At 40.7% G+C, this 21,938-nt stretch overlaps 2 protein-coding genes across 20 annotated transcripts in view; both read right to left on the minus strand.

Moving 5' to 3' along the window:
• Positions 1-1,250, minus strand: part of MND1 (meiotic nuclear divisions 1) — a 41,294-nt gene extending 40,044 nt beyond the window's left edge. Inside the window, exon 1 of one of the 3 annotated variants that reach the window (XM_032686836.1) lies at positions 1,155-1,250. In XM_032686836.1, coding sequence (XP_032542727.1) covers positions 1,155-1,157 — 3 coding nt within the window. In that variant the 5' untranslated portion in view covers positions 1,158-1,250. Of the gene's footprint in view, positions 1-528; positions 654-734; positions 938-1,154 lie in introns of those variants that run through there. The other 2 variants (XM_032686838.1, XM_032686840.1) reach the window with 2 other exon arrangements.
• Positions 1,251-4,860: 3,610 nt separating this feature from the next.
• Positions 4,861-21,938, minus strand: part of TRIM2 (tripartite motif containing 2) — a 91,480-nt gene continuing 74,402 nt past the window's right edge. For 15 of the 17 annotated variants that reach the window (XM_032685492.1, XM_032685503.1, XM_032685496.1 and 12 more), the window contains 4 exons: positions 15,313-15,493; positions 13,586-13,656; positions 10,293-10,433; positions 4,861-9,277 (listed from right to left, as the gene is read on the minus strand). In XM_032685492.1, the coding sequence (XP_032541383.1) occupies positions 9,125-9,277; positions 10,293-10,433; positions 13,586-13,656; positions 15,313-15,493 (546 nt within the window). In that variant the 3' untranslated portion in view covers positions 4,861-9,124. The remainder of the gene's footprint in view (positions 9,278-10,292; positions 10,434-13,585; positions 13,657-15,312; positions 15,494-21,938) is intronic. The other 2 variants (XM_032685507.1, XM_032685508.1) reach the window with 1 other exon arrangement.

Consider the following 21,938-nt stretch of genomic DNA (forward strand, 5'->3'; position numbering starts at 1 on the left):
CCTTCTTAAATAAATCACATAATAGGGCAGCACAACATTTAAAACGTGCACCAAGAGCAAACCGGCCAGACTGACTTAATTTTAAAAAATAAAAGGTAGCTTATGAAGCTACAATAACAGAAACAGGAAGAGAAGCAATCTAATACTATATTTAACAAAAGCACCATTACTTTTTTTTTTAAGTCTCCTCCCTTCTGCTTTAGCCAGTGATGCCCGATGCCAGCACTGACGTCACAACTGTCTCCTACGATGTCACTACATTGCAGGATTAAAGCCTGGAGCCGCCACATACATGCGAGTAGGAGCATGAACGGAAAGCAGATTGATTAACTTCCGTCTCCCTGCCTTCCCAAACAGCCCTGACACCGTCAGCAGCCAGAGGAATAAAACCTGTATGTGCATGATGCGAAATGGAAGCGGCCTTTCTGAGAGCACGTGCTCGGGCGCCAAGTTTCACATCCGCGCTCCAACAAACAGAGCAAAGCAACCAATCAAGGCGCGCTCCAGATAAATGTTATTAACTTTCACGTCGATTTCTCCCTCCTACCCCGCTGGCAGGTGCTCCCCACCACAAATACAGACCGCACCAGGCGCACCCCCTTTGCCGTCGCTCACGCTGCCGCAGGCAGAGGCGGGTGTGCAGTGCTGTGAGCGCACTGGAGCACATCTGCGATACACTCTCTGCCCGCTCCCACCTCCCCACAGCCGCAGCCAGAGGCTCAGCCTGCTCACACCTGGGCCCCCGAGTCCCAGGGGGATCAGCGGGCGCCGCGCCCACCCCGAGCCTCTGTCACGGGGCTATGGCTACTCCTCCAGGTGCCGCCTGACTCTCCATCGCCCTTCAACAAGCCAAAGGCACAGCCCACGCCGTGCTGACGCTGCGCCCCCCGACCCGGCGTCGTGGGAGCTTATCGGGAGCCGCGGTGCCTGCCCGGAGCGGGTGCCCCGCTCCCCTCAGCGGCCGCCGGGGCGGAGGGACAGCGGGGCGCGGGCCCCCGTCACACGCCCCCTGTCGCGGCCCCGAGTGGCAGCCCCCATGGCTGCGGCTCCCTCAGCAGCCGCCGCAGCCTCAGCGACCGCCCGGCCCGGGCGCGGCTGCGGCGGCGGCCGAGGAGCGCGGGAGGAGGAGGAGGAGGGCGGGCGGCCCCGCTTACCATGGCGCGGTTTGATTTCGGCGCCGCCGAGCGGGAAGAGGCCGTGGGTAGGCCGCGTGCGTAGCGCCGCCTGCCGCCCGCCCCTCTCTCCCGGCTGTCCCGGGGCGCCGAGCCGCGGGAGGTAGGCGGGCAGGCAGGCGGCCGTGAGGCGGCCGTCACAGGGCAGTTGTCACGGCCGCCGTCACAGGGCAGTTGTAGAACACAAATCGTTTTAAGGCCACCGCTAACGTGCTCGTGTTTTACCTTTTTTTTTTTTCTTTTACCAGCCGGATGGCGCCATAGAATAAAACCGAGGGGACAAAAAGAACGCGGTAACGGTGGTCTGAAACGACGTGTGTTGTACAGCTGGCCTGTCACAGGAACCGCAGGACATGGAGAAATAAAACCCTTGCTGACCGTGAAAGTGAAGGGCCTGGGCACATCTGGTGTTGCATGTAACAGTTGTTCATTGAGATGACTGTTCTAGCGGCCTTAATTACTTGCATCTTGGTTTAATTATCATTTGTGTTGTAAATCACTTTCCTTCAGCTACAGGATTTATGGGAAATTGCAACAGCATTGGGTTGATATCTGCCATACTAATTGTAGAGTTTAAATTTAAGTAAATGAAAACATGCAAGCTGAGATGTTCAGACAGTCTCTGTGAAGATTTTCTGTGCCTTTTGCAAGGTGCCCCATTCCCTGAAACCTGAGGTTCTTTTCCATGCAGACCTGGCTCATGATCCTGTTCCTCGTTGCGTGCACCAGTGTATCACTAAAAACGAAATGTGAGTTAGAAAGGATGTTATTAATACAAAGCTTAAGGTTCATACAAAACACAAAACTTCTTGTTTTTTCATTCTCTCCTGTGCAGCACATTTTCAACTCGCTAGCTTGCAATGAAATCTGTTGGTACGCCTCCTCATATGCTGTGAGGGCTCATATTCTGTCTCCTTGCTTTTCCCTTCCTTTGGCCAGCCCCTAAAGTATGTCCCCACACTCCCTGTGACAGTTCTTTTCCTCCTGTCACACTCACCTCTGCTGCCCGAGGGCGTGGGCCCCTTCCTGTTCCTTCACAGCCTGAAATAAAACTGAGCTCTGCTCTAATTTTTAACTGCTGCCAAACAAACGGTTGCTGCAACATTTTTGCCGTGTGGGTTTTCTCCAAGCGACACTTGAGCAGCAGAGTGGGTGTCAGAGCTGAACATGCAGAAGAGGAGGAGGAGAGGGAGGAGAGGTTTTCATAGGGTCATTCACTCTGCAGTGGGCTTGGGGCATGTACCTCGTGTATTGTGATCAGCATGTGTGAGACAGCAATGCTCCCATCTCCCCATTACACCTGAAAGTAGATTGTCAGCAAACACCTGGGTCACTCCCCCAGGTAGAGCCAGTACATGGCTGGAGCGCACACATGGAACCACAGCTGGAAGGCATTCCTTGTTTCAGCAGTGGTCGCAGCAACCAAGACAGCCCATTCGTCTCAGAAACATTAGGTCATGCTCTCAGGCAATGGTGGGTATCAGCAGGTTTTCTCTGTCCATGCCCCCTAGGGACAGCCACTCTCAGCTACCCTGACTGCACTGGCAGCTCTGAAGCCTTTTCATGGCCACACTACTGGGTCGAATTTGCTCTGTAATTAGAGATTCCCTAACACCTCCCACGTTTTGCAGTACCAGCTCAAAAGCACTTAGCTGAAAGACCATAGGGTGAAAGAAGTCTCAAACAGAAGGAGAACACACAGTAGTATCTCATGCTGTGTCATTTGAGGGTGGTGTTCTGTTACTGGGTAAAGTGGAATGAATGATTCCTAAAATACATAAAAGTCTGACATTTTTAATTGGCTTCAGAATGGCTAAATGTGGTATTTCACAAAACTGGCAGTCATATGCTATGATTCTAAAAACAAGACAATGGATGGAAACACTATGGAAGGTGGACTCATAACTGTACCTTTCTATTAGAAGATTGTTCTCATTTTCCTGCGATTTTCTTAAGCTATAACAGTTTGGGCTAAATTTTCTATGCTAGGTGTCTGACCAAGACGTTTAAGTACCAGTCAAAATAGTTTTTTACTGTTCCTGAGTTAGACAAAATACAGTGCTTCTTTGTCAGTGTTAAAATATGCTTGGATGAGATGAAATTTGTACCCTCCACTTTGCTCTTACAAATCCGTAGTTGAATGACACTCAGAAATTCTGTTTTGAAAGGACACTAAAGTGACAGTGGCAGGAAGGCTAGGAAGTAGGAGAACAAAAATTGTCCTACTTTAATTTTGTTCCTTCCATACCATATGTGCCATAGCGCAGTCTCTAAATTACATGAGCTATTTTTTTCAGCAGAAGGGAAGAATTCACGTTGAATAGCAGATCAGTTTATTTCTAGAAGTGTAACAGCAAGCCTTTTGAGTCCTGTGGCTGCCTCCCACAACACCCATATGACTGACAGCAGTAGAGCTTAACCATGGAGGACAAGGAGAGCTCTAAGAGATGCTCACCCATGGGAGGTCATACCAACTTCTCTGAGGTCCAAGTAGTCAGTCATGGGCTGTGACCATTTATCAGGAAACAGTATGATCCGTGAGTATCCCATACAGGCCAGTCTCTGCAGCATCTGCTGCCTCATTTCAGCCTCAAATGAGCATTTGGACTGTAAGCAGATGTTCTCCCTACAAACATCTAACCCAGTGAGAAACGCTAGCTGGCCCTCCTCCAAAACTGACAGCTTCCACAGCTTTGCTAGGCAGAGCTGCTGAAGTAAGCGTTACCAATATTAGCATTGAGATGAGTTGCTTAAATACTAGGTTTTTGGTAACTAGGCATTTCACTGAAAGAACAAGTCATTCACACGCCTAGCTCAGCCAACAGATCAGAGGGGCAGTGGTCTTCAACTGGACGTAGCAAATGAGTAGCAAGTGGTGGGTATCTATTCCACCAGCACAGCTGGGGCCTGCCTAGGGAGAACATCTGTCCACAGAAATTACATTGACTGTTCCAGTCACTGAGATACTTTTGGCTGGTCCAAATTAGGCAGCATTCACATTAACTGTCAGCAAACTGTGGGGATAGTTAACTGCAGAGCAGCACAGCTGGATGTGAGAGAAAACTTCAGCCTAAGGAACAAGGAATTGGTACATCTGAAGATTCTGTTTATCTTTGTGAGCAGGTTCCCAATCACACTGAGTTCTCAAATGATTCAGGTTTGGAGAGTTCACCAGTGACAAAGAAGACATAGGTACTATGTAAAATGAAAGTTAACATAAACTGAAAATTTGTTCTTAGAGGAACAGAGTCAGACTGAACTCCTAAGGCAAATTTTCTGTTCTTCCACAATAATTTATATTTGATTTTCTGCAGCAGACTCTTGAAAGATGATAGCATGGCATAGCTTAAAGGTACTGTATACTTCCGTGATGCAAATGGAAAAGTTTATGACTCATAATCTTACTGCCACCAGTGAAAATGTTAATTTTGATTATTGGACTGAAGAAGGAAAGAAAGAGATAAGGAAGCTCCAACTCTCCACCTTCTTCCCAAGAACAACTCAAGTCCCTCTCTCCTCTGTGTCTATGTAAAAGCCTAACACCCATGAAAAAAAAAGTCAGTTTTCTTGTGACCTGTGGCGTCAGGAAGAAAAACTGGAAAAAATTACCTGTCTTCCTGCATTATGGGGCTACTTTTACAGACAGTGAATATGAGACATATCAGAAATAAATCCTCAACCATGAAAATAACGGAGGAAACAAGCTTTATTTTTATTATTTGAAATTTTTGTGCGTGGTAAAGGTACACATTTGACTCTGATTTTCCTACATTTCCAAGACAGAGTAATTTTTTTTAATCGTTGGCTAAAGCATCAAGAATACTGTGGCACACAGGAAGCTAAAACTACACACACACACACACAAACACTTTGATACACATCTTTCATCCTTGACCTTAAGGAGAAAAAGTTTGTATTTAGCCTCATAGGGATTAAAAAAACCCAACCAAAACCAACAACAATAGAAAAAAAAAACAAGTGAGAAGAATATTTCATTATGAGTTTCAAGAGAGTGCAAGGCTTACATATACACAAAACATATGAGATTGACTTACAAAGATGGAATGTACAAAAACTTTAAAAAAAAAAAATGAAAAAAACCCACTCACTCCTAGAACTGGAAAGCTGCAGCATATCAACTGGTAGAGATTTCTAACAGGGGCTGCTGCACTATGCATCTGAGGGAACATTCCCACGTCATAAAGCCAAAGCAAAAGTGTTAGGGTTAAGGCTGTGTTGCTCACAAACATCAACTGAAGTGCTGTACATGTGTCAGAAATAACAGGACCTGTTAGGAATCTTCCCCCTCTTTAGCACAAATACCTTTTGCACACTTTTCCACAAACAATCACTGCTCACAATTCTTGAAGAAAATTTTCCATGTACATCATGATTTCATAACGAGCTGTCTCTCACAACTGAAAGTCATTTCTTTATAACAAACAGAACATATTGGGCACTTATAGTTCTCATGGCAACACTAGATCCTTAGTTATAAAAAATATCGACATAAAATGAAAAGCCCTCTAGCTTTTACAGAGCAGATGTGCATGTACTAATAAATAACTATCCACCTTCATTAGGCAAATGCATGCCTAAACCATTTTGCATTTCTTTTTCAGCTACATTGGTGCTGGTTTAGCCTATGTAAAAATCTCCTACTGCTTATATTGGATTTATCTGAACAGATCCTTTTATTTTATTCTATTTACAAAACAATGAAAATGCAGTTGGCTAGTTTGTCCTAAAATGCTCCAAATGACACAAGATCTAATAACCTTTTGAGATTACTTTTGAGTTGAAGATTAGTTAAATGAAGCACATACTTTCACCATTCATGCTGTGCTGCTAGTCAATTAGCATTCCAGGGAAAGCAAGGGAACATTTGGTTATACCTGAAGTCTGGCAGCAGCGTGCCTATAAAGCCTTTAATAAATGCTAACAACTCAGCAAATCACTTAGTGCAATTCTGACGTTCCCTTAATTAGATAAGAAAAAAATCTGCCAGCTTTTTAGTACAGAATTTCTGCTTTGGTTGCTCTTTGTAAGGTTTGTAAGCCAAGCATTATAGTGAAATTGGCTTCAGAAGCACACTGTAAAAGCAATGTGTTTCTCAGTGTCCCAGTGCCAGGCAGATAAGGTCAGACCTTGGAAGGGAATGCCACTGAATTTGAAATCGTAATTGGCCGCATTTGCTATCAGAAGGAACTTGAAATTAGTGACATTTTTCAGGTGCTTCTCTGGTGATAATATCTAAAAGTCCTGAAAAGGGACTACTCAATTTTAAGAAAAAATCCACAAAATCCGTAATAGCTTTTAGCTGGGTTGTAATGGGGTTGTGTGCAGAATTCCGTATTTCATCAGGATGGACTGGGTTGAAAAGGGTTATATAAAATCATAGTAAACAATGCTGGACCAAAGGGACTGAAAAGCTTTTGAAGAAAAGTGTGTACATGAAATAGTATAGTATTAAGTATATGTTTTGATATATAGGTTAGGATCTGATTTCTATGCTTCTCAAAGTTCCTGAAAGCAGAGGATTTGGTGATGTTTTCTGAGGGGTAAGCATGCAAGTTTAGTAACACTGTATTATAAAAATCCATATTTGGAACAAGATACAATAACTGACAGCAACAGCACATTTTTCATTTTCTCTTAAAGTTTTTATCTCATAGAATCTGTGCAACCCCTTCTCTTTGCTAATAAATAAAGTTAAAATGCTACGCACCTTGTCTTCATTAATAAATGTGCCATTTAAAGACCTTCCAATATCAGAAACTGTTTGCTTACCAGAAGGTTGCTTATAAGGACACTTAGAATGAAAATCTGATCTACAACTTTGTTAAATTTTGATAGGACAGTTTATTGTGTAATGACTGAGATACCATCTTCAGAATTTTAGGACAAACTCAGTTCAAGCAGAGGATATTTCGTTCTCTTGGTAATAACAAACTTGAGTTTTAATATTCCATAAATGTTACCATCAGTTTCTCAGCTGCATTATACAGTCCAACCTTAAGCTTCATGCACAAAATATTTATTCCAATGAAATAAGGAAACTTATATTTGCATGAAAATTCATACATTGGCTCTATGTGCAAAAAATAAACAAGGGAAAGAAAAGGAAATATCTTTAAGAAAAAGTAATTAAAAACCAGACAAGTTCCCCATTTAAGAACCTTGGGGTCTGCATTTTTACCAGTCAAATGCAACTTTACAAAAAAACCATTACTCTTCTGAAATTGAGTGAAACAACAACCTTAACCTTTTAGAAATAAGACAAATACTTTTAACAAGTAATTTTATCAAAGATTTCTTTGCATTTTGAAGACATGCTTAAAATACTCCCTCATTTCAAGGCCTAAAAATGAGAAAAGAAAGACAGCACTTCCCAGGCCATTGTAGGCATTGGCAGCAAGCTCACCAGCTTCTCAAATGAGATTTAAGAGGGAGCACCACTCTATCTACATTAGGCTACAGTAGCAATTTATCCCTTGACCATTGGATTTAGAAATAATAAAGCAAATGCTACTTTAAAAAGGACAAGTTCACACTTAAAAAACTCCAACAAACCAAACATTAAAAACAGAACTATGACTGTAAGCATTTCCAGTTAAATTAATACTTTAACGAAGAACACAGAAGAGAGATCTGGCAGAAGAAGGAGGGACATTTTTCAGAGTACTGCCATTGTCAAATGTCATACATACGTTCCAGTTTGCTGAAATAACGCACATTTACTTTTTTTTCATTTTTATGTCAATCAGTCATACATACATACGTACATACATACATACATACAAACAAATTGGAACAAATCTCCCAGTCCTTATTTTGTCCTCTAACAAAATTCCCTTTAATGAAGGACTTCAGGAATTGGTTCAAATTTATTCTTATTTGTATTTTTTCTCACATAAAAACAAATAGCTTTGGTAACCCTTGGCTTTCCTATACAACCTCTGTTTTCCACAGTTCCTTTGGTTGTACAATGTAGGTCCTCCACAGGGGTACCTCTCTGGCTTTCTGTCCTGTGTGATGCTGCATTTTATTTTATTGGTTAATACAATGAGTTGCCGCAAGGAAACTTGGCAATGAACACATACGAAAGAGTGGCACATATGAGGTTAATTGAGTTGACATTGTAATAACCCTGATCCTAATGAACTAGTTTGGTGTCAAAAGGTCTGTCATTATACAGAAATTCCATTCCCACTAATGTATCGCTACAATTAAGTTTTTCCAGAGCTTTAGAAATGTCCGGTCTCTGCAAAGTCCTTCCTGCACATTGAGCAAGAGGAAGAGCGAAAAACAAGCATACGAAACAATCCTTCATTAATTCCACGTGAGTAGGGAATTTGCATTGATCCTCATAGTGCTAAACGTTGAGCTGTGTTAGGTCTGACAGTTAGAGCTAGACGGATTTTGTGAGACTTAACCTTATACTAAAAAGACCTACTTGTTATAGATAGTAAGACTGAAGAATGTTAAAAGTGTAATACCTACCATGATAATGAGATCTAGAAGATTCCCAGGATCACCTCTGGGTTAAATAATGCATAAGAATGATACTTCTTTAAATTTGGAAGGTCTGAGCAGGAGCTACCCTTCGCAGTCGTCAAAAAGCTTTGGGGACTTTTCCCAAACTTTTCTAATTTTTGCCTAATTAGTTAATTCCAGTTCCATAGCTTGCAGTTTGTGTTTAATTTCACATTGTCTTTATGAATTCAGTGAAAGAAGACTTTTTTTATTAACCTTGCAACAAAAAGTCCAGTGAGAAACATAAGAGGTGCAAGTCCTATGTAAACAAGGTAAGTTTGGAAATTATCACAGGAAGTCCGTAAGAGACTCCTTCATTATTAAAAATGAACTCAAAGTAGGAGATATCTTGCATTGGATCTCTAGGACCAGTCTTTTCTTAAGGGTGGGTGATTATCCAGCTCCAGAGCTCATTGCTACTGTAAGTATCGATAGACCTTGAAGCAGTGATTTCCAGAGTCTGCAACTACGACGTGGCCATCTGAAGTAAGGGCCAGACCTTGGGGACCATAAAGTGGGTCAGCAGAGGTGTTAATGTAGGACAAAAACGATCCGCTTCCATCAAAAACCTTAGAGGGTGAGAAAGCACAGAATAAATGTTATGAATAAAAAAGAAAAATAGCGGACACAAGTCTGCTCTCAATTATACTGTTATACTTCTCATCTCTGAAACAGTTGACATACACTAGAACAAACAAGGGCAAAATCTGGTCTGTTATCTCATAATATGCAAGTTTATATACAAATGTATTTTCTTGTTAAAAAGAGCTAATTAAAGCTGTCAGGATCTTTGGCAAGAATTAAACACACAATGAAATAATAATAATAATAAAAAGCACCTTGGCTGTTCCTTGTTCTAAAAATAGGCAACTACAATAAATCAAACTCAATCAGGAACTCAACCAACCTGTTGTTTTCCTAAAAAATATTACTGTCATGGCTAGCCTGACTCTTAGGTTCCCACACAGAAAAAAACAGGAATTTGTTTACCCTGTTGATAGTGCTTCCTGAGAACAACTCATAGGCAGATCCCTCATTTTTGTATTCAGTGGAAATAATACATACACTTAGTTATTTACTGGGTATTCTTTGGCAAATAAGAAGACCTTGTGATTAGCACTTGAAAGATAAAAAGAGTGCAACTCTCATAACTTAAAAGCAGAATAGTTTCTCAATATTTAAAAAGATGATAAAAATCTGCTGCATTTGCCTCAGGTCATTTGCTTTTTCATATTTTCCACCATGTCTCCAATCTTCTGTTATGGTGATTATAAATTACTATAATCTCAGCAATGCTTGCAAGTTGCATAAGTCATCAAATGCTTTTGGGGAACTACTTGCAGACAAAAGCCTTGGTCACAGTGACCATCAGAATTGCTAGCAGTCACATTGGAAAGCCTATCATCTGACACCACCAATTTTAAAAGTGGACAGGCCAGGAATGAGGCATATAAAGGGTGAGAAACCACATCACTTCTAATTTTTGCCATCATGTTTCTTAGGCAGTCTGAAGACTTCAGTGGCCAGAGTTATCAATCCATTAGTTTTCTTAATCAAGCACCTTTGAAATATGGAAATTTCTACCTGTATTCGGCTGTTTCCCCAATCTGCTACAATAATATTTCCATTAGAATCTACAGCTACTCCAGTTGGTGCATTAAACTGTCCATTTCCTTCTCCATTTGATCCAAACTTCAGCATGAATTCTCCCTCCTGGTTAAATACCTGTATGGGTTAAAACAAAAACCTGAATATGGCATCGCATCAATATTAGTATTCTACTAGTACCAGTTCACCTGCCAATGAAAGTAGGAATTGAAGACTCCCCAGGAACACACACACACACACACACACAGAAGACGGAAGAAAAGGTATCCATCTCTCCCTCCAGCTCCATTACACTGTACAGTCTTTCCTTTCCCACTTAACATCTGATTCAGCTCAAACACAGAGGCGAAGAGCCCCAGAACCCTTCTACAGCTTGCCCATCTTGAATTAAAAAGAGCTGAGGGCAGATGCAGCACTGGGTTCTGTGTTTCTGTAGAACTGAAACACAGCGAAGCAGATACACCCTTCTCTGACTTCCATAATCTAACACACACTGAGAATCATGACATGCTGCTCTCTGTATGGACAGTTCAGCAACTGAATTCTCTGTGATGGTAACAGGTTTAGACAGTAGAAAGATGGAACTGGTCAGTGACTATTGTGTCAGTGACCTGAATGCACCAAGGGACTAACTGAGATACAGAATTTGTCACTTACATAATACCACAGCCATTTCTAAAATATTTTGGTCCACTTTGGACTCAGGCCCAGCTATAGCACAAGGCCCAACTGTGTTCTTAGGGACTGACTGTGGCTTCCACAAGAAAATGCAAAGACCTGACAAGTGCCAAGTGCTAATAAGGTGGAAGATGCGAGGAAATCATCCTGTTCTTGAACACCCACAGTGAACAGAGAAGAAGCATTTGGGAAAGGAAATTAATGAAGTACTTGGTTGGTGCCTCAGGTGATTAAAGAAAATAGAAAAAAAGTCAACTAATGAAAAAACCAGGCAAAGATGTATTGCTCTCTCCTTGGGTTAAAGTGACCAAATGAGAGAGAAGCCTACATTGTGCAGGATTTTCCACAGAAGATGCCTGAGGGAAGGAACATGCTTGGAGGTTAATAGGGGAGGGAGAATAATGTTGCTGAGTGAGCATGTTTAATTCAAAACACTGGTGGCAGGAAGAGGCTTTGGGACCCAGAAGAGTGAAATTAATTTATTCAGTTATTTATAAATTAATTTATTATTTAAAACAAGATGTACTCTGCTCCCAGATTATACACTCTGCTCTCTAGAGTGTCAACAGTTATCTGTACCAATTTAGACAGCACTACAAAAATAAGAATCTTCTCCAGTTAGCACCCAGTTGTAACAAATAACATGTTTATCCCACTGAGTCATGCCAGAGACAGATGGGAACACTCTGTTCTCATTAGAAATGTAATAATTATAAATTCCCTAAGATGCCACACTTCTTACATGTCTTCACTTGCTTTTTTTTCATTTTAGTTTGCCCTTGTTGTTAAGCCTCTCCAGGCAAGCCATGCTTGTGGAGGGGTAATTTATGGAATCATAGGCATCCTGCTGCTAAACAGGCTGCTTTAAGGCTCCTGCGGCAGTCTTGATTTCTGTGTTGTAATCCAAACCACGAGTTGCTACTTCCTCACAAATTCCAAAACGATACGCAAGCAAGGTTGCTCTTCAAAAGGTAGATGATTCAGCACTGCTCAGGACATGAAAGTGTCTATGTTTAGGCAGCAACTTCCTATTTCAGGTGAATATGTAAGATTTATCATTGCAGTTATGAACAGGGAAGAACTAGACTGAGGGTCCATATTTGTGTTCAAGCAAAATAGGCATCCATTAGGTGAAATCTCAGGCATTTCATTGGTGCATGGGACTTGATGCATGTGGCCTGAGAACCCAGATAGGACAGCATTCTGCCTGTGTCCACCTGATGCTACTTCATGTTGAGGGAGGGAAAAAGAGCACACATGCAAAGCGTCTGAAAGGGAATGCCTGAGAACAAACGTGCACAGGTGAGTAATTTCTGAAATGGCCTTTATCTCCTTCATATACACTTTCCAACACATGACCTCTCCACACATGTATCCTTGTTTTGGTTTATTATTGGGACAAACGAATATACTTCTCTATCTTACCATGACTGTTTTAACAGGCCATGAGTCAGGACTTCCCGTGGGTGTAAGGACTAGTGGCCAGTTCTGCCCAATGCAGGAGGTACTGAATGAAAACCAATGGTTACACAGTTTTTAAGAGATCTGATTGTAAATGGATCCGGTAATCTTCAAGCTTACAGGTGTGGAATTTGAAGACTGTCACGTATCTTTACTTTGTTATAACTTTGTTCAGCTAGAAATGTGGAAAGCTCTTACTGGGAAATTCAAAAGCAGTTATCAGACTCTTAAAATAGGACAGAACATAGGGACAATAACAGGTTTGGTAAAGTGCTGGTAAAGTGCTAATAAAATGCTAATAACTAAGTCAAAATTATTTATATCAGGTACAGCTTATGTTTGAGCAGTTGAATTAGAGGCCATTATAGCGACATTAAAGGCAAGGGACTATATCTTCACTAAGCAATGCACTGCATGCAAAGTTCTCTGAACATGCTGTCGGGGCCAGAATTTATTTCCCCATAGCATCCTTCACAGTGCCGTGCTCTGCATTGGTAGCTAGAGGAGTGTTGATAACACGCCCATGTTTGGGCTACTGCTGAGCACAGCATCAGCACTGTAACATTCTTTCTTCAGTAGAGGGCAAGATCCTGGGAGGGGACCCAAGCAGGCCAGCTGACCCAGACTGACCAAGGGGATATTCCAGACCATATGACGTCAACCCAGATATAAAAGCTGAAGCAAGGAGCAGGACCGGAGGCACACACTGTCTCTGACGGCTGCCTGCTGACAACCATACACGTGCTGGAGCCCTGCTTCTCAGAGAAGTGGCCGACCATGGCTGCTTATGGGAAGTAGAGATTAACTGCTGGCTTCTGCTTTGTGCGCACGCACGCTGCTTTTGCTTTCTTTTTCTGCATGAATATAAACTGCCTTATTGCAACCCATGATTTATGTTGTTTTCTTTTCCCACCTTACTCTCTCCCCTGTCTGGCTGGGAAGGGGAGGGATAGAGCAGCTGGGTGGGCACCTGGTGTTCAGCCAAGGTGAACCCACCACATGTCCTTATATCAAAGCTCATATATATGGAGTCTGATCTCTTTGGCTTTAACAGTACTTAATATTCCCCAAGAAAGTACCATAATAAAATAAAAATGGCAACTTTCCAATTTGCCATTAATTGACAGTACCTTGACAGAATGGTTATGAAAATCTGTAATGATGATTTCATTGTTGCTGTTTACAGCTGCAAAATGAGGACCTGCAATGCAGAAGAAGAAAAAAAATAAAAAAAATAACAGTAGCATTAAAACAAAAAGTATTGTTAAATTAAAAAAAAAATAAATTCAGCCTGCCAGGATATTATGTTTGGCTTCTGAGCAATACTAGTCTAATTGGGAATACCAGTTTCAAAGTAGGAGTAGTTTTATTTCATGGGGTTTTTTTTAAAAGCTCAGGATGATTTTTGTAAACACAGTTTCTTTTGCAACCAGTTGTCAGCTATTGTTACCAAAAGCATTGTTCATTTCTCCCTCTCTTGTATACATATGACTATACAGAGATTTATGTGCTTATTAACAACTCAAAACATGTAGTGCTTAGGCATAAAATGGTGTATACACTGAAAATAGTTCTCAAAAATGTTAATGTAAAGTCTTAATTGAAATATTCTATGCTCTTTGTGCTCATATCTTACAAGCATTTCAGATAACAAGTTTTAGGATAAATACAAAAGTTACATAGAAGATCATTGTCATGGAAAAATGTGCATTTTTGGTTTACATTGTGTATCGAACTATGTGTGCAAATGACTAATAAACAAATGGTAGCTTGAAAACAGGCAAGTCCCCGAATCAAAATACTTTATTCCATTTTGAGTTATTAAACAGATCAGAACTCAGTTTCAATTTTCAGAGTGTATCAGGGTAAACTATAAAACAGATGAAAGCCTTTACAATGAAAAGATCTGAGTTTGGAGAATTGACGTGTTTTCTGTTGCATACAAGCAAGGAGAGGTGATACATTTCTCAAATGCATTGTTAGGAAGTATTTGCACACATATTCAGGAGGTGTTCTTATAGATTTTAAAATGAAAGAAATTCAAGATACCCAGAAAATCTAGCTGTGTTAGAGCCAAAGTGCTCATAAATTATATATATTATGCCATAAGACATTGCAAGAGATATGAAGATAGAAACAGTTATACCACTGCTATATGCCTCTCTTATACTGTGAACCAGTCAGAACATCCGACCAATCAGACTACATACTCAGTGACCCAACACCTGCAAAGTGACCTGCACATGTAATTTGGCATCTTCATTTCAAATTTTGAAAGAACAGCTTCTCACTTAAAATACATCAGTTGGGTTTCTTTTTAAACTTAATTGCATGTTCTACTCGAAAGACACCATGTGCAAGCAGTCAGTTAAGCGGCAATTTCCCTGAAGTCACATCGGCCATTGCATAACTGTGTCTTCCTGATCTCAATCTTAACACTGTCCCATTACACTCATTTTCTAATGAGTGGGAAACTACCACTTGGGGCATTGGTTTATGTGTATCTGATCACTGGAAATACAAAGCACAGGGTTTGAGCTGATTATCATGAACAGCTTAGTGTGGGCATTACTAAGCACTTATAAAATGCTAGTTAAGATCAGTCTTTCTTGGATCACTGATCTGAAATGCTTCCAGGCACAGAGAGGTAGATAAAACAATCTGGTTACAGCTGCATTTGCAGAACAGATGTTGCAGTCTTCCTAACTAATTAAACGAATGGTGAAGTGAATAGGAGCTGTATGTTTAGCAGAACCTCTCCCCAGAGGATAAATGAGTAGGATATAGCATCTTCAACATGCTCAAACATCATGCAAATGTGAGCAGAAGAGGCAAGAAAAGGGGATTTACATATTACCATCAAGTGTACCTGCAAACTGCTTGTCACCATTTCCTCGACTACCAAACCTGGTGACTATTTTCCCATTTGGCTGGAAGATGAAGACACAGCATGCTTTATTGTCCACTACAATGATGTGTCCATTACGATCCACTGAAACACCTTTAGGGCCCATGAGCTTTCCAGACCCAATTTTGGCCTACAAGGGAAAATACAAAACAGGAGAATATGTTGGCATAGTAGAAATTAGTTAGTACATTTTGAAGATTGTATTACAGGCACATAGCAGGATGGAGAGGCATTTTTGTCATTAACAGTTGGAAGCAATTGTTTTTATCAGTTCTTACTGTGTACTTCATAATTTTTTCTTCAGCTGAATAAAGACTGCTTTATATATGTCTTTTCTAGAGTGAAAAATCTGCCACCTCAGCAACTGAGTCCAAACATACAACTCAAAAGAAACACAATCATGTGTGTCTTGACAAACTACAGCATCTGTCAAGAAATGTCTGTATATCCAGCATTAGGGTACCAGCAGGATAGGCAGACAATCCGAAAAGACTTCTGCCTCCTATTGCATTCTGTTCCTGAGTCCAACAACCACCTGATTATGGACAGGGAAATATGCCTCCATCATTGCCTGCATTCAAAACAGTCAGAGTTCACTCTTAGAGCATCAGAGGTGGGTGGGATGTAGGCTATGATGTCCTCTCTTCCCTTTCTTGGGTTCATGAGACACCAGCATCTTCTAAGTGCTCTTGGAAAGAATTTGAGCAGAGCTAAATCTCAGGCTAACCTCTCTATCTTCCACCAGATCCACATCAGATTGCTTCACTTTCTGCTTAGACACATGAAGTGTCAGCTGAAAACTGCAAAGGAGAGAGGATCATGCTGCCAAACAGCAAATGAATTCATCTTTGAAACGCTAAACAAATCAAAGCTTGCTCTTGTCATAGGTAAATAAAATAATTTCCATCATTGTAAATAGGCCTTGTGACTACCAAAACCATCTGCCAGCATAACCAGCAACAAATACTGTATACAATATTTCAGTGGAAAAACATTCAGTGGAGATGAGATGGATCTCACACAGAGTAAATTATTTGGAAAGGTTAGAGAGCTGTCAAATCAGAAAATGTTAGAACCAATTTTCAGGAGGATCAAAAAGAAGGGGATCTAAGAAGAGGATCTAAACAACAGAGCAAACAGAAATTGAGACAAGGCCTTCAAAGAATCCACAATCTGGGCATATACCCAAGAAGATTCTAGGATCACCTCACAACCCATTCCACATTTTTCACCATTCTGCTCTTTTTTTAGGCAGTGGTTCTATAAACTATTCTAATCTACATAAAATCAGTTGAGCTTTGACCTTTCAGTTAAAAAAGGTCGTTTGGGTTGGAATGGAGCAACTTGTGTCCTGCTTTTGGTTGGTTTTTTTTTTTAATTGATACACAGATTTGGAAATCTGTGGTTGGTTTCAAAAATCTGGTCTCTTGCCAGCATCTTTACTGTACTGGACAGACAATCCACCAAACAGGCTGTGCTGAAATTATGGATTCCAGAACTTTCAGATCCTGTAGTAATTTGTGAGAGACACGACCTACAAAGAGAGGTCCATATCTTGGTGAAGAGTATACTTTTCTGTTTCTATTGGAATTTAAATTACATAGATACTAAAATACTCATCTTGTTTATGAAACAAGGCCATTTTTCACCTCATTGCCTTTGCAGAGTGGGACAGATCACCACATAGAACAAGCAATGCTTAGAATTATAGAATCACTTAGGTTGGAAAGAACCTCTGAGTCGAAGCATTAACCTAACACTGCAATATTCACCATTAAACCACATCCACAACTACCACATCTACTTCTGACTTCTCTGCCCCTCTCCTCTACCTCCTGCAAGTCATGAGTAGTAGTGGAACCTATCAAGGTGGGAGAGATTGCAAAGCATGAAGAATATCTATTACCTAACTCATTTCTCTGATGTCCCTAATATTTTCAAAGCAAACAGAAGGAGCTCTACTACCCTTAGTAAGTCCCATGCTCCTACTCCATGGTACATTCTCATACATGGGATTGCAGGTAAAAATAGGAACTGTCCTAAAATAAAACCATCTGGGCTCCCTGAGGATGTCTGGTACCAAGTCACTACACAACCTCTTTCAGTCTCAAATAAAGAAAACTCCAGGGAGTAAATCTTGCAGCTTCAAGACTATGATTAGCCAACAATGGCATCATGAGTCTGTTTTATGTTCAAGTATATACATGGTTATAAATTGCTAAATATTTAGGCAAAATCCACCTAGTTGAATCATGCTAAAATATTCCCAGGAGAAACTATTAAAAATTACTTTGTGTTCACCAGGGGAAAGATACCAGCAGACCTACCAAATGTATTCAGGTTTGCATAACAATGAAGTAGCAAAAACATAAATCAAATGCAAATCAGTAGATTTATTTCCTTTGGGGTGATTAAGTCATATTCCCTTCTTTCCTCTAGGATGCCCGTGTGTTTGTCTGCTTGTACATTGCACCACCTCCTTACCATCTTTCCAGGATTCCTATGGAAAAATAACTCAGACTCGTGAGTACAGTGACTTCCTGCCCATATAAACACATATGGAAAAATAAAATGAATAAATCACATACTACATTAATGGGCACTCAGTGCTGAGAAGAGTAATAAAAATCACTGGCCTTGGACCAGGATTTAAAATATAAGTTGCAGGCAGCAATAAAGTATATCCAGCTAGAGTTTGCAGTGCCTTTTACTAAAAATCTCTGTTTCCAGTTTAGATCAAAAAATGCTGACGACACATTACTGGGTCTGGCTGAACATATTCTTTGTATATTTTTATTTCAGAAGGTTTCTTAGAATTATAGGTTTGATTATTTAGAACAGAACATTATGAAACCCAGTCACTCCTGTTAACTGTATGAATGGAAGTATTTTCAGACTTTTCTGCCATTAGAAATGAATACAGTATAATGAATCATGTGAACCCGTAATACAAATAATGTGTTTAATTGAATTCAGTCAAGGACATTATGTCCCTTCTTTTATAGGCTCTTAGGAATTTAGACTGTTTTTCAAATATGTGTTTATAAAGTCACCCTACCAGGCTGGAAAATATTCTAGTGTGGGATATTCCTAGAGGTAAAAAAAATAAATCAGCCAGCCTATGTAAAATTTATAAGGACTTTTCCACTGTAGAAGTAAGTGTGCTTGGGCTTTAAGGTTAACTCTACCAATCTTCTTGCTGTCTGAAAGGTTCACAATTATCAGGAATTAATTATAGACTTTCAACATACCATCTTTCCCTGTTTGAGAACTTTCCTAATAAGGATATAGAGCTTTGTTACACACTGCAGTATCGCACAATACATGAATTTATCATTCACGTAACCACCATAATTCAACTGTGACCATTTAACCACACTACCTGTTGCTATCTGAACATGCAACCAGCTTCAAATAGCTCTTTCTTTAATTCTTCTAATGAAACAAGAAAAAAAAAGTCTGACATATAAAATGTTTCATTTTTTTCTACTCATCTAAACTTGATCTTGACTTGCAGCCCTGATTGGTTGATACAAGCTATCTTATACATAACTCTTCAAGACTAGGAGACAAATAATTCTCTTCTCGAAGGACTAGAAGTCATTCTCTTGGCTCTGTTGTCCAGTTCCTTCACTAGGTTTGAACACTACACTGGTAAGAAGCTACTGCTTCACTTAGCCTAGAGATATGTCTGCTGTAACAGTTTTCTTAAGTGATTTCAGAGTATTTGACAGAGGAAGCCAGCACTGCTATATGCCTTCTAGAGATGAGGAAAACAAAGCACTGAGAAGTGAAATGGAAGATCACTAGTCACCTGTGAGATCTGTGGCATAGCCAGAAATAGAAGCCCCAAATCCTAAGACCCTATCTGAGTCTTTACCACGATAATACAGCCTCTCATTTTAAAAGGCTTGTGTCTTGGTGCAACCTTAGATTAGAGTTTGTCCACCTCTGCATTATGCAAGTTAAAACAGCCTTGAGAAAACAGAGCTCTGTCTCTGTTGCTGCCAGCAGCTGAGGAAGGTGACACTTTTCTGCCTGGCAGTGGAGGTTGCCGGGGTGAGTCATGCCAGTGCTGTAAGCAGGGAGATGCCTGGGCCTGGCTCCAGGGAAATTTGCCTTCTGGCTCACATGACTATTAAAATGCCACTGAGAGAGTAAGTGTAAGTAAATACAGAGGGAAGGGGACAACATCAGAAATGGTTAGATTAAGTTCAAAAGAGACCTCTGCTAATGCTGAGTTAACAACTAGCAGGCCACCTGCAGAGGTCTTATATAATGACTTGCATGGCACCGTCCTTTGAAGGGAAATGCCATTCTCTCTCTCTCTTTCTCTGTTATCTCAGCAAGTGCTGCCCAATTTAATCTGACAAAGCCTCTGTAAGAAATACCATTGCCAACACACAAGACATTACAAGGCTTTGCCCAGTTCCCAAAGGCTAGATCTGTTATACCTCTTTTTACTGTGTTTCAAATATATTTTATATAACCTCATCATAAAATATCCTGAGTTTGAAGGGACCCACAAGGACCATTGAGTCCAATTCCTGGCCCTGCACCATCATGCCCAGTACAAGCCCCATCCCTTCCAAGCACCATCTTACAGCCTTATCCTTGGTGGGCACAACCTCCCAACCCTGTGTGTGTGTCCCCAGGGCTCCCCCAGGCCCTGTGCTCCCCCCGTCCCTGTTCCCCAGCACAGCTCACCAATTACACAGCGTGCAGTACAGCATCCCCCTCAACCAGTGCTGCACCAATACAGGATCCACTTCTCCCAGAACAGCTCCCCAGAGTGTGGACCTGGTCCTGGTGCCCATCCTTGTCTCCATCCTGGTGCTCCCCTTGCCCTGCTCCTGCTCTCCCCACACACATGCTCTGCCACCTGCCCTGCACCCAGCTCCTGCATAGATATGATTATGCCTATCCTCCATATAGAAAATACTTCTGCAAACATTTATTTTTTTCTCTCATAAATATGGCTTATTGCATTCAATCTAAAAATAGTGTTTTACAACACTGATGTTTCATCTCTCACTTAATCAGTCCAATTCCAAGAACTATGAAGTCCAATGCATTAACTTGTATAAACCATACAGATATTGCCAATATTGCATAGCTTTTGTAATCCAACAAATATACTGACTAAAAATAAAGCTAGGCTTCACATCAGAGGAACAACATTAATAATTAATTTTTTATTCAATACTTCTGTCCCTGCTGGTAGTATATCGCACATAGGGTCCTGGCTTCTCCAGAGCTTTTTCCTCCAGAGCTGGCACCATCCTAAATGCTGGATTTACAGCATATCTTGAGAAGGAAGAAAAACAAGCCCTCCACGCTCTGTGTTCAGATCAAGCCAGTTTCACATTAAAGATGTTAATAATTATTTAAAACACACTTAGGATATTCAGCGTATTTGGATTCTTAACTAAATTACATCTTTCTTTGGGTTTGTTTTGGTGTTTCCATTTCATTCAAGGACTTCAACCAAACCCAAGATTTTCCTCTGTAGCTGCACATTTTCAAAATTAGTTGACAAGGAAAATGACATACTCTCTGCAAATGCAAGTGATTTGTACTTTTTTAACACTTGCATTGCATATTAGTATTGTTTTAGTTTTGTTTCAAGTCTATACATGGTCTGGATACTTTTAAAAGCATAGACATCAGTTTCTCAGATGGAGGTCACTGAGGATTATACAAGCACTATCTCCTATTTGCTATAGCATTTGTCACTTTGCAAAGACTTTTCAAAGGCAGGCCATTTCTTGGTGCACACGTGAGCAGCTCAGGACCCAAGTTTTTGCTCATTAGACTGCCAGAAAATTAGCCAAATAGACCATTTCTCTCCAAAGTAGGACTCTAGAACTAAGAACTTATGGTAGAAATTTCCCTGCAGATCCAGAATCCCAATGACCAGTGAGTACTGCTAACTGCTGCTATAGGTGGCTCTTTCTAGCATCACCACCAGTCTTGGTAACATGCATTCAGAGAACAGCATCAAATACAGGCAACGTTTAATTGTCTCTGGAATTACACCTGAACCAAGCAAAATAAATACTGCAAGTTGACAATCATAAATACAGCGCAGTAGCTGCCATCTTAATTTACTCTCATTAAAGGGATCAGAGGTGATATGAAAATAAGAGGTGTGCTTTCCTCAGAATTTCTGATTTCTGAAACCTAAGACATTATTACGGTATTTCAGTTTTTCCAGTCACCGCACAATCACACAACCTAAACCGCTCCTGTCTGTGCTGTAGAACTGGAACAACATCCTGAGCTGCCCTTCCTTGCTTTGATTACCAACAGGATCCTACATGAATTAAACACTTTATTTGCTGATACACATGGAGTGGAGGAATGCATCATCAATCTGCTACCTTCTTTTTCTGCTCCATATGTCAGTGCAGAGCTTCACATACTCCTCATAAGATTTTGTGTTTGTCTGTGTGTGTACACATATATCTGCACATACCTTTCGGTACAATCAGAGTACTAATGACATGAAGGTTGTTGAGCTAGTCCAACTAGACTTGATGGCACTAGCTATCCTCGACCATAAGTTATAGAAA

Source organism: Chiroxiphia lanceolata, chromosome 4 (assembly GCF_009829145.1).
Source record: "Chiroxiphia lanceolata isolate bChiLan1 chromosome 4, bChiLan1.pri, whole genome shotgun sequence".
Lineage (NCBI taxonomy): Eukaryota > Metazoa > Chordata > Aves > Passeriformes > Pipridae > Chiroxiphia > Chiroxiphia lanceolata.